Source organism: Pelodiscus sinensis, chromosome 17 (assembly GCF_049634645.1).
Source record: "Pelodiscus sinensis isolate JC-2024 chromosome 17, ASM4963464v1, whole genome shotgun sequence".
In the NCBI taxonomy this organism is placed as follows: domain Eukaryota; kingdom Metazoa; phylum Chordata; order Testudines; family Trionychidae; genus Pelodiscus; species Pelodiscus sinensis.
In genome coordinates, this window is record NC_134727.1 from 40,044,635 (window position 1) to 40,056,801 (window position 12,167).

A 12,167-nucleotide genomic window follows, 5' to 3' on the forward strand; every position below is an offset into this window, starting at 1 on the left:
CTGCATCTTTTCTCCTGCCCTACATCAGCCTTGTGTGTTGAGCCAGCAAGCTCCTCAGAGTCTAGCTGTTATTGTGCTCAGTCACTGTACAATAACCCAGCTAGAGTCCGTCTTTGAGGCCTTAGCGCAATGCTGTGATGTAAGTGAGAATAATAAATGCTTTGCTATAAGATAAGCAAAAGCCATCTGAAATCTGTATGGGAGGCATTTCAATGCAGCGAGGGAAGAGTTTCACGATCAAAGTTCATGAACCGTAGATTTCCATGGGCTATTCTGTCATTTTCCGCTGCTCTGCATTGAGAGGCGCTTCTGGCTTCCGCCGTAAACACAGTCATCTTGGTCCGCTGAGCAGCAGGAAGCAGATAAATAAAGTCACAACCAGGGACGCTAGTCACAGACAGGAAGTAACTTTAATTAAATATTGTGAAAGTTGAAAAGTTTTTACAGCTTGAATTTCTGCAAAAAAATTATAACAATCTCTACAGTAGTTAGTTTCTCTAACAATAGAACTGTACAGTGTGTGTGTCTATTCAAAAAGATTTAGATAAGAAGGTGAAAGGTTAGTAGTTTCAGAGATGACTTCATTTTAGCTGCATCCTAGTACAATTGTGAGGAAATAGGCATACTTTATGCAATCCAGTCATTGTGTCGCTTCACCTTTTGAAACTGAAATCGGAACGGTTCCACTTAAAGCCATATTCTGTAAGGAGTGGCATCTGTTACTTTCTAAGATGGGGGGGCGTGTTTTGCAAGGAGATTTTGATGAATTTCCTTTCATCCAATCACTATAAATAGTTGCAACAAAACTCATTATTCAAGGATCTTTGGACTTTGAAGAAAAGGGCTACAAATGTACACGGCTAACATGGATGTCTACATGGCTACAACGCAGAATGGAGTTCTACCAGACCAATCGAGGGTGTTACTGGACAAAATATGGCTTTAAATTTGATTACATTGGCGTGCAGTTGCTTATCACGTGAATTAGAAGAATTGTCTGAGTACAGAGAAGCAATACTTTGATGTCTCTCGCATTTTCCAGTTGTATTTTTCCTTTTATTTGCTCAGCAGGACAAAAAGTTTCCTTTTTCTCCTCTTTCCCCCCTCCCCCCCTCCAAAAAAAGATCACACCGTGACTTTCTAGTGAAAACCATTGCAAAATTCATACAGGAAGCATGCACAGTTGCAGCATCGTTGGAAATGATTTCCTGCTCTACTAGAAAAAAGTTACATTGTCTTAAGGTAACAAAAACAGTTCTTTTGTGCTTTTCAATTCCTTTTTTTTCTTAGAATGTTAGTGATGATTGACAGTTCCAATGTACAAGTGAAATGAATATGATTTGCATTGTTAAGGCATCCAATCTGCTGGTTTATATTTATGTGAAAGACAGAGAAATATACAAGCAGACTTAAGAAAGAAAGTATTTGCAATGAGTCCTATGAAGTTTCTCCCCATATTTAATGCACAAAAATGCGTCACTCCAAAGAGGAGAGATCCCATGCATATTAATAGAGTAAAACAGCATTATTTTTTGTTAAGCCTCAAAAGCAAAGGATATTTTTTTTAAATCTACATAACTAAATGCTACAAGAATAATATGCTACTTTTTGCCATATATTGGAAAAAAAAAACTTCTTAACTTACAAATAATACAAAAATAGACAATGGCTTTTAGGTGGAAATAAAAAATGGAAGCATGGTTTAAAACAATCTTTAAAAAATCCCTATAAATGAAATGTTTTCAAATCACATTTAAACAGCTAATACAACAGTGAGTGACCAAACAAATCAGCACTTTTCACATAGCAAACATACACAATAAAATAAACTGGGGTTAGGGGGGTAAAAGCAATGTACAAATTCCAAAGATAAATACATTATTTATATGGATATTTTACAAAATCCCCTTTAAAACAAACAAACAAACAAACAAAACCCCAACAACAAAACAAAAAAAGCTTTTTTTTCCCTTTCATTAATTTTGCAAGTATGTGCAAGCTAAAGGTAGTGAGCTCTTTTTGCAAAATATGCAGTAATTTTTTTTTGTGACATTGAAAATTTGTCTTAAGACATTAAAATGTATAAATAGAACAACAACTTTGGCAAAAAAATCACAAAAAAATCTACAGTATTTATAACTACATACAAAACACAACAGCAAAGAAAAAATATCAGGTAATGCATCCTCAGAGTTTTGCTGTCTCTTTGACTAATCGTTTTAAGAACACTTCCCAGATAACGAGAGCAAAATTCCTGTAAAACAGAACCTGTGGGTTTGATTTCAAACCTTCCTCACTTCTCCTCCCCCTCCCGCCCACCTGCAAATTCAAATTCCTGTTTCCACTTACTATTCAAAAACAGTTACCTGTTGCTTAATATATTATGCTACAAACTGAGCAGGTCGGCTGATACAGCAACAATCCTAGCTGGAGGCTGACAAAAAACGTGTGTGCTTCTAGATCATTGAGCATGCAGAACTGCAGGTGAGCCAATTCTGCGCCTGTCCCATGGAAACAAATCGATTAAAGCGAGGAGGAAAAAATGTATGAGAACACCCAACATGTAATAATGGCTTGAGTCTGTGTCTTTCGACAGCGACACACGATCCAAAGGAGATGTGTATGCACAGCTCAGTTTATGCTAAATCGAGGGAGGCCACTTGATTGGAAGGTTCTGATATAAGCTAAATAGAGAGCCATGCTAGTCTAATTATGCAGTTTTAGCATTATATCCAGAGGCACTGGGTTTCAGAGTTAAAGACATTAGCTTACATGATTGATGTCCTTAGCTGTACTTTCACCAACTTTTCTCATCATATTATTTACACAGTTATTTAGTCTGATATTAAAAACAGAGGCTACAAAGTCTCTCCCTGTTTTAAAAGAACTGTTTAGTGAGTGGTATCTATTTAATTAGAGAATGAAAAATGTATTGGAATAGCAAACCATCCCTGGATAAGCAACACATACGAGCCGACTCTTAATTAAATGGCCATTATTCTTCTAAAAACACCAAACTGGCACTTCTGTTCTGTCCCTTACTGACTTGTTTGTAAATGTTGCCACTTCATTTCCCTTTACCCAGCTTTAGAAAAGGGTCATAAATTAAAAACATGACGTTTCATCGCTAGTGTCCCTTGCAGAAATATATGATTTATAAAAGACAAATGGCTGTTGAGTTAAATTGAGCTTTAAAAAAATAAAACAAACAAAAACTAAGAGAAAAAAAGTGGATTTTCTTATCAACACAGAATAAATATATCTCCCAAGTACTTGGGATGGACAACTCAAATCAACACCTTGCAATTGCAGATTCTTTGTTAATTTCAGTATCTGCCAGGGTGGTGATTTTTGTTTTGTTTAAAAATCTGCAGGTATTGTAAGATTCCTCTCTATTTTATTGTATTTTATTTTTTTTAAAAAGGCCTGAGTAAAAAGTTCCACTCTGGGACTTGTATCAGATTTCTCTCTGAAGCAGAATTCAACCTCTTCAATAAAATTCTTCAAGGCAATCCTTTCACATGGGAGGAACAATCATGCCAGATATAGCTGTTAAAGGGAGGGGAGACAAAGAAAAAAGAAAAAAAGTGACTTCTTTGCATCACATCTTCAATTCCACACCCCTCCCCCACCCCTCTACATTTACCAGTCATATACGGTCTGTATTGGGAGCTGAAATCATACACAAGTGTCAAACACACAATAGATGCATTACATACAAAAGGTCTGATTCTGGTCTCACTGACACTGGAGTAAATCAGGTCTGACTGCTGACATCAATGATATTTTTCTAGTGTAAATTCAGCATGGGATCTGATCTCAGGCTAAACCACTTTGGCTCCCTAGATGCAGAGTTCGCTGACTACATGCAAAGCTGAGTCCTAAACTGTGAGAATTTTCATATATTTTGTTAATCTCTTTAAAAAAACAGTTCTGGGCCCACACAAGGCACATGTGTCTACCATCTCTTATGTATTCTTTTCTTAGTCTGTTTTCCCAGGCTAGATCTGTGTGGTGTTCAAATCGTTGAAGAGCGGCTGGTCCAACCTGTCTCTCTGCATTTCCGGGCTGGGCTGAGGATACATTTCACTGGTGTGTGCAAGCGTTTGCAAGAGTAGGACAGTCTGGTCCGGTACAGACACCGGTCATGCTAAGCATGACGATACATGAGCGAAACATCCCATCCAAAGGCTGACTGGGGATCCAGGCCCATCACAACAGCAGTTTCAGCCTATGGGGAAATCAAAGCTTTCCATCCTATCACTTAACTAATAGGAACCAGCTGTGATGATGGATTGCCGCCAATGGGTTATTTTATTTCGTTGCCCCAGCTCTGCAGATGGGTCGGAGAAAACTAGCCAAGCAGGACTGGCAAAGTACGCCCTTACACTTCTTTCCCTGGTTCTCATGCATTGATTCAATTCACCTTTATCTAGTTAAAAACCTGTTGGATATTGACATTATTGAGGCTGGGGCATATGTAGCTAATGGCCCTCAGAGCAGCTTACATCCCCTACAGAAGAACGTTCCAAGCGACAGTTGCGATTAATCCTTAACCGGGGTTTGTTGGGTTGTTATTCGACTGTTGTAAGCCCAGCACCACGGCATCTTGTGGGCTACTACCGGGTGAATTAAGAGTAGAGCTTTGGCCTTAATTTAGAATTTTTGTCTCTCTTGTTTGTCTAGGTCAGAGGTGGGCAATCATTTTTGCAAGGGGCGCCACTTCATGAATTTTGCTACAGGGTCACGGGCCAGCTCCGCCCCGGAAGGAAGGGGTGGGGCTGAAAATCAGCCTCCCGCCAGAGTTGTGTGGGCCAGAGGCTTTGAATGAAAAACACAGCAAAAGGCTCGCAGCTCTGCCGCCTGCCGGGATAGCACCATGACCAGGAGCCATTTAAATAGGATCCCGTTGCCTGAGCCACTGCCTGGAAATTCAGTGGTAAGGGCTGCAGGATATTCATAAAAAGCAGCCAGATGCAGCGCATGGGCTGGATCTAAGTTTTAGGAGGGCTGAATCCAGCCCCCAGGCCGCATTTTGCCCAGGCCTGATGTATGTGAATATGTGGGTTTGGGGGTTAGCCTCACCACCAGCATTCCTTCTGCAGGGCTGGGGAAAACCTGCTCCCCAGGTTGACAACTGGGTATGGGGAACGTCATGGAGTTCATATGAGGATGAGTTGCACCTAAACATCAACAGAGGATGGACAATGACATTTACTCCCTTTGTGAAGCACTTCGAGATCTGGGCATGAAAGTCCTAATATACGTGCCCGTGGGTGGGAATTGAGGGGGGAAGGGAAGGGAAGGGAGTGTGAGCTGCTCTCGGCTCAGCTAAAGGCCAGGGTGAGAAGAGCTTCGGCGGAAGCCACAAGTTCTCTCCCTATGTAGGTGGGGGGAAGTTGAAGAGGGAGTGGGTGGCATCTTAACTCTGCTCCCCCCATACTCTGGACAGCATAACTACACGGCTGCAGAAGGGTACAGAATCTGTAGCGGGTGAAGGTCTAGTGCAAGTTCCTGCCTTCCCAGGAGCAAAGGAGGAAACCGGAGACAAAACTGCATCTCTCCAAGTCGGGTCTTCTCCTGGGGCAAGGCCACCTTGTGCAGCCGACGTGTAGGAACTCCGGGGGTAAGCTGTAGGCAAGTAATGACGACTTATCACCCTGGGACTGTTCCATTTCCCCACAGATAACTGCAGGAGATGCACCTGGTGCCAGTGGGAGTGAAATGATACAAAAGCGCAGCAGGTGAGTGGGATTTCAAGGCACCGCTATTCTTATTCTTCTTGGGGAGCACGGATAGTCTGAATTAAATTGCAGGTCAAATGGAGAAAGCGATATCTTTTCTGCCTATTCTGCCAGGACCTCGTTTAGATCCCACTCCTTTTGTTCCCCGAGTGCTCTGTCCACGAGGCCACGGAAATTCCCTCAGCTGCGTTGTGCCACTGATTCTGGAAGAGGAGCGCTCAGAGGGAACCAGTGTAGGTAGGAGATCAGATCTCCTCTAAAAGGAGAGAGAGGGGAAACAAAATTGTTTCTGCCCATCCCACGTTCATTGGGATCTGCTGTTAGAAAACGTGGTTTTGCGCAGCAGAGAGCACGACCGAGCGGCCTGGCTGCTATTAGTGACTTCGGCTGCTATCTGAGCTCCATAAACAAAACAAGATTGCTGGCTGGGGTAATCCGAAGCCCAAGCAAGATAAGCCAGCCTGCTCATACATGGCTGTTTATTTAAGCAATAAGACAACAGGCAGTGCATTTCCGAGTGATAACCGCCTACCTCGGGTGGCGTCACGAGGCCCCAGGCTAAAGCCGTGTGTCCTTAACTCACAAGGAAGTTCAGTGGTGTCTTAGGCCTATTATGCAACTCAATGGCTAAATAAAAAGCATGCCGACGGGTGTGTTTGCTGGCTGTGACCTAATGACTAGGCAATCGGCAATCCCCAACCGCGACCTGTGCTCTCAACCCATTCCATAATTGTTTTGCATAATGCACAACATGAACTCTGGAATTTCATGTGTGATGAAGTGGAAAACAATGATTTTAAAAAAACCCGCCTGCTGCTCGCTCTCTTTCCCCGCTCCAAAGCCGGGGGAGGAAGGGCCGGAAGAAATACAAATATACTCAAAAGCCAACCATCGGTTTCATATTTTTATTCACAAGGCTAAATAGTTTTCGTCAATGTGCTTGCAAACAAATGCTGTTGAAACCTGCAGCCTGTCGGATTCTTAAAAACGGTGCATTTTTGGTGAGCCAAGGTTTAGCTGTCAATTAAAAACCTGGCTGTGTTTTGTTTCTTATGCGTCAAATCAAGGGTTTGACTGACACCTCACAAAAAGCTACTAAGTCACATGTTCTAGCCTTCTCACAACTCATTTCAGCATAAGGATTTAAACCCCCAATTTTCCAATCTAAAGTACTCGGAATGCAATGCTTATCATTAGTCACAATTGATGCCAGGTTTTATGAATGAATTCCTTCCACGCCACATGCATTGTGATTTTATTTGGTGAATGATGCCATCTCAGCTCTGATTGTGAGGAAAAATGAGGGCTGCACTGGACACGTAGATGTTTTAGGACATTACACCCATTTTGGACAGATCATTCTGAAGACAGTCTGATGCAAAAGCTGTGTAATGACTAAAGTGTTGATTTCTCTGCTCGGTTCAGGCACATGGAAAAGAAAATAGACCTCCGGTGTGGGCAAACTATAGTGTGAATCACAGAACCCTTCCACCTCCGGCATAGTCTGAGACACTTGGCGGCATCTGCTTATGAAAGCCCCTTGGTTTAAGTGATCATGAAAACGTGCATGTGTCAGCATGGTAAAGTGGTGAACAGGAATTATTAGGGAGGGATAAGTACCACATTGTACAGTAGGCCTCACAAACACAGTACAGTAGGCCTCACCCAATAGTAGGCCTCACCCAATAGTAGGCCTCACACCGTACAGTAGGCCTCACTCAATAGTAGGCCTCACACCGTACAGTAGGCCTCACCCAATAGTAGGCCTCACCCAGTACAGTAGGCCTCACCCAATAGTAGGCCTCACACTGTACAGTAGGCCTCACTCAATAGTAGGCCTCACACTGTACAGTAGGCCTCACTCAATAGTAGGCCTCACACTGTACAGTAGGCCTCACCCAATAGTAGGCCTCACACAGTACAGTAGGCCTCACCCAATAGTAGGCCTCACACAGTGCAGTAGGCCCCACTCAATAGTAGGCCTCACACCGTACAGTAGGCCTCACACCGTACGGTAGGCCTCACCCAATAGTAGGCCTCACACCGTACGGTAGGCCTCACCCAATAGTAGGCCTCACCAAACACCGAACAATGCAATAGGCCAGGGATGGGGAACCTAAGGCCCAGGGGCTGGATGTGGATCCCAGTTTGCCTCAATCCAGCCCCCATGACTCAGGTCTCCCCGCCAGCATTGGGGAGCCTGTGCTGGCACTCCAGCCCCCTCACTCCCCCTCCCCCCACACACAGCCCCACTGCAGGGCTGGAGCACACAAAATCTACCATCCTGGGCCCCCCTAAGCTCTGCTGGGTGAGGGGAAGGTGGGCAGTGTCTTTCTGCTTCTCAGTTGGGGGCCACGTCGGTGAGGGTTTGGTTTTTCTTTTTTGCTTCTCCCTTCTGTGTGGCTCCCGACTGATTTTTCTGTGGGTTAAGCACCCCCGACCCAAAAACGGTTCCCCACCCCTGCAATAGGAAGTTGTTTCCTGCCGCATCTCCAACCCTGACTGGAGTTCAACCTCCCTTTCCCTCAGCATGCATGATTATGTACTTGGGTAACCATTTTAGTATATTTTTCAATGAGAGGAGCAGGGACATAAGCAGCTCATGTATTACCAATGGCCAAAGAGGCTTTCAAAGGGACACAGGACACAGCATTATTGCGGCGATTCATTGGCTTCCGTGCAGTCCATGAACCCCTAGGCACCATTGGTCCCGTTAGGTAGCAAGTTGGGAAATGCTGCTTTGAGTCAGGAATGTGCCTGGTATTTATGAAAGGCAAATACATGCACCAAGCTTTGCAGCTCTCTGTGCCACAAAGCCCTCCGGCTCTGGTGGAGTCGGGAGGATGTCTGCATAAGCGGATGGTGACAAAAGGGGGGGGGGGGGAAGGAAGGGAAGATTGAGTGACGTACTTCAGGAGAAGGCCAGTCCCTGGAGAGACCCTGCAGTGGAGTACTTGCTAGAGTCCACAAAAGACTGGTCTGATAATGGACGACCACAGGGAATAAGAGAGGAAAGAAAAAAAAAAGGACGGTATTAGTACGCAGAAACAGTTCTCGTTTTTAGCAAAATACTAGATTGGGGCATTTAAAGCCACAGCATCTAAATTCAGCAGGATTAGTAGTGTTAGAGGAAGGATGTATTCCCAGTCACCAGCTAGGCACAGCGGGGAGGGGATAGATTCCAGTTACTCTTAATAGGAGTAAATTATAGGCCAGAGACCACAAAAGCCCCATGAAAGTCCATCCCATCCCTTCACTGACACCTAATTCAATGCCATGCTGGGCATAATGTTGCGCCTCCGTCTCGCGGCTGCCCTCACCTACCTTGCAGGCTATTGCCGTTGGTGCTGGTGCAGGTGGGAGGAGGGGAAGTTTGCGGTCTCACGACAGGAGCAAACGCGCTCTTCTGTTTCACCGCGGAGACCATGTTGGCTGGTGAGAAGGAGAAAATCCCAGAGGAACTGCTACAGTTTGAGGGAAGGCTAGTGGAGGAAGCCATTGTTGGACTTGATGGCACAACTAGAGGGGAGAAAAAAAAGCCCAAAGCAAACATTTCTTACTATGAATTCCAAAGCCAGCACTGGAAAGAAAAGATTCCTGGGTCCAGGATGCACATGTCCTGATTTCAAAAAGCCCCGGGATCGTCCCCATCTCCCTTTGACTTCAGTTAGAGTCCCGCGTACTCGGTACATCTGAAAATCTGGCCCCTCGCGTGTGGCTGTCACCACTGAAAATCTCACAGGCTTTCCTGCCGACTGCTTGGCCATGAATTTTAGTAGGCAGCAGGTTTAAAACAAACAAAAGGAAGCATTTGTTTACACAGCGCACAGTCAACCTGTGGAACTCCTTGCCAGAGGATGTTGTGAAGGCCAAGACTATAACAGAATTAAAAAAAAAACTAGATAATTTCATGGAGGATAGGTCCATCAGTGGGCAGGGTGGGCAAGGATGGTGTCTCTAGCCTCTGTTTGTCAGGGACTGGAGATGGATCACTTGATGATTCCCTGTTCTATTCTATCCCCCTGGGGCACCTGGCATTGACCACTGTTGGAAGACTGGATGCTGGGCTAGAGGGACCTTTGGTTCTTATGTTCTCACTCATCATTCTTGTCAGTGTGATAGACAACCCCAGCATATTTCTTTATTGTTATTTGTAAGTAACTCCAATCAGTGCTAATGTGGGAGATTAAGCCCATTCCAGGGGAAGTACGGTGTTTTACATGCAGACTTGGATCAGGGGTCTCATTTGGAAAGGCCCTGCCTTTCCACTAGACTGGGATACACACATTTCAGGCAGCCTGTCTTTGCAACTTGCGAGGCCTGGAAGAGTCTGCGGTGGTCCATACAAGCCTGCCAATGGTGAGAGCTTGTGGACTCCAGCCAACCTATTGGACAAGGTTCAGCTGAGTATAGCTTCTTTTTCATTCTTTCCCACTGGATGGGTGGGGGCTGAAAAGTGCTAACAAGAGGTTGGTGAGTTGATGGACCTATCCTCCATTATCTTATCCGGTGTTTTTTTTTAAATCCAGGTACACTTTTGGCCACCACAACATCCCGAGGCAATGAATGCCCTAGGTTAGCTGTATGAAAAAGCTGTTTGCATTAAACTTGCTGCCTATTCATTTCTGTGAGGTGACCCTGGGATTTTCTGGGGAAGGGCGAATAGCATTTCTCCATTCACTTTGTCTGCACTACTCACGATTTTTACAAACCTCTATCCTATCCCCCCTTCAGCATCCCTTTTCTGAGCCGATGGGCCCTAATCGTTTCAGTCTCTCGTAGGGAAGGCAGTTCCATATCTTTGCACATCTTTGTTGCCTTTTTCTGGACCCTCCCCAGATCCACTCTATCCTGTCTGAGATGTTGTAGTAATTGCACAATGCAATTTTCTCCTGGTGGGCATCTACTCTGCAAAACCTGCCAGCCACATCTACCTTCTTTGCCTTCCCAATAGGCGGATTCCCCCTGGCCTGTCTTGAGATGGCCCCTGGGGGCTGTGATGATAGTTTCTCATTTATAAAGGCCGAAATCGAGCTGTTCTCTAGCTTCAAAGGGTCAATCGGTTTTGGGAAGCCTTCTTCTTTTAAGGACCTCGTTAGCCTCCTCTGAGGGCCATCGGCAGCAAACAGAGCATCACAAACACTATTCATATGTCTCATCTGGCCAGTGGGTGGGTGAGGGCAGCTTGGGAAGGTGGGATGGTTTAAGAGAAGTGTTGGATGAACAAATCATGCATTAGGTAATACTGAAATCAGGGACTTGTTATTATGACAGGCAAGACAAGGAAACCTCCTGGAGGCTCTCTGAGGTGGAGAATGCTACATTTCATTCAGAGTCATGGGCTAGAAGCTCAGGTGATGTAAATGCCTTCAAGTGAGCCAACTCTGATTTATAGCCATTCAACATCTTGTTCCATCACCAGTAGTAAATAGACATGTCGTTGGGGTTTATAAACAGGTTTAGAAGCTGAGGAAGGCTGCCCAGCTGCAGGGACAGGACTCAACCCCAAGCTCTGGAGACCAATGCCTTATCCCTTAGGCCGCAGGGACCCACCAGACCTTTCTACCTTCAGCTCATGCCAGCTCCAGTCCTGGAGATGCTCCAGTCTTGGAGGATTGTGGGTTCCACCAGCTTTTCATGTGTGTCTGAGTTCTAAAACACCTCCTGTTTAAACTGAAAAGTTGCCATAACGGAGGTTTGATTTTTAAATATCCGTGTACAGTACTTGGAATCCTGAGGGTTTACTGTAGAATGCAGTTAAAGTCTTTGGGTCGTGGATTTATCATATAGGCTTTGAAGAGGTTTTTCATAAAAATACACCCAAACAATTCCAGATAATACAGCAGCTAGACTCTACCTTTGAACCAAAACAGAAAGGGAGCAGCTCCCAGTAAAATCCCATACTTTTATTGTTCATCTGGCTTTAAACTATTTATGGACATGAATGGTTTATGAATATTTAAATATTATAGGAAGAAAATTCAAATCAGCTGGGCTTTGGATTGTTATTTTATTTGCATATATGCAGATAAAAATCATGCCATCTGAGTCCCTGTATGAGAATCAGATATATTTGTGAAACACTGAGGAAATCAATTAATGGAAATTAAATGTTCAAAGTTTTACAATCTGACAGATACAATCTAGTCTGAAGTCACTTGCTGTCTGCAAGCACTTGTTAAGGAAGAACAATCAAAGCACCTAAATTGAATTGCTACTACATAGCAATTAGTTTATTGATTTAATTAAGAATGACACCTTTTAATTTTCAGGTCATGATTGAAACATTTTCTGATTGAATGGATTAGGTATTAACAGAATGGCAGACCTTCCACAGAAACCTCCCAAAAATAAAAACAGAATCAAGCAAACACTCAGGAGGGAGAAGTGAAGCATTACTCCAAAGGTGGCTTCATTCATAAG

At 44.2% G+C, this 12,167-nt stretch overlaps 1 protein-coding gene across 8 annotated transcripts in view; it reads right to left on the reverse strand.

Moving 5' to 3' along the window:
• Positions 1 to 391: 391 nt before the first annotated feature.
• Positions 392 to 12,167, reverse strand: part of EBF1 (EBF transcription factor 1) — a 347,508-nt gene continuing 335,732 nt past the window's right edge. For 4 of the 8 annotated variants that reach the window (XM_075900637.1, XM_075900636.1, XM_075900635.1 and 1 more), the window contains exons 15-17: positions 9,069 to 9,263; positions 8,655 to 8,723; positions 392 to 3,549 (exon numbers count right to left, since the gene is read on the reverse strand). In XM_075900637.1, coding sequence (XP_075756752.1) covers positions 8,656 to 8,723; positions 9,069 to 9,263 — 263 coding nt within the window. In that variant the 3' untranslated portion in view covers positions 392 to 3,549; position 8,655. The remainder of the gene's footprint in view (positions 3,550 to 8,654; positions 8,724 to 9,068; positions 9,264 to 12,167) is intronic. The other 4 variants (XM_075900642.1, XM_075900641.1, XM_075900638.1 and 1 more) reach the window with 1 other exon arrangement.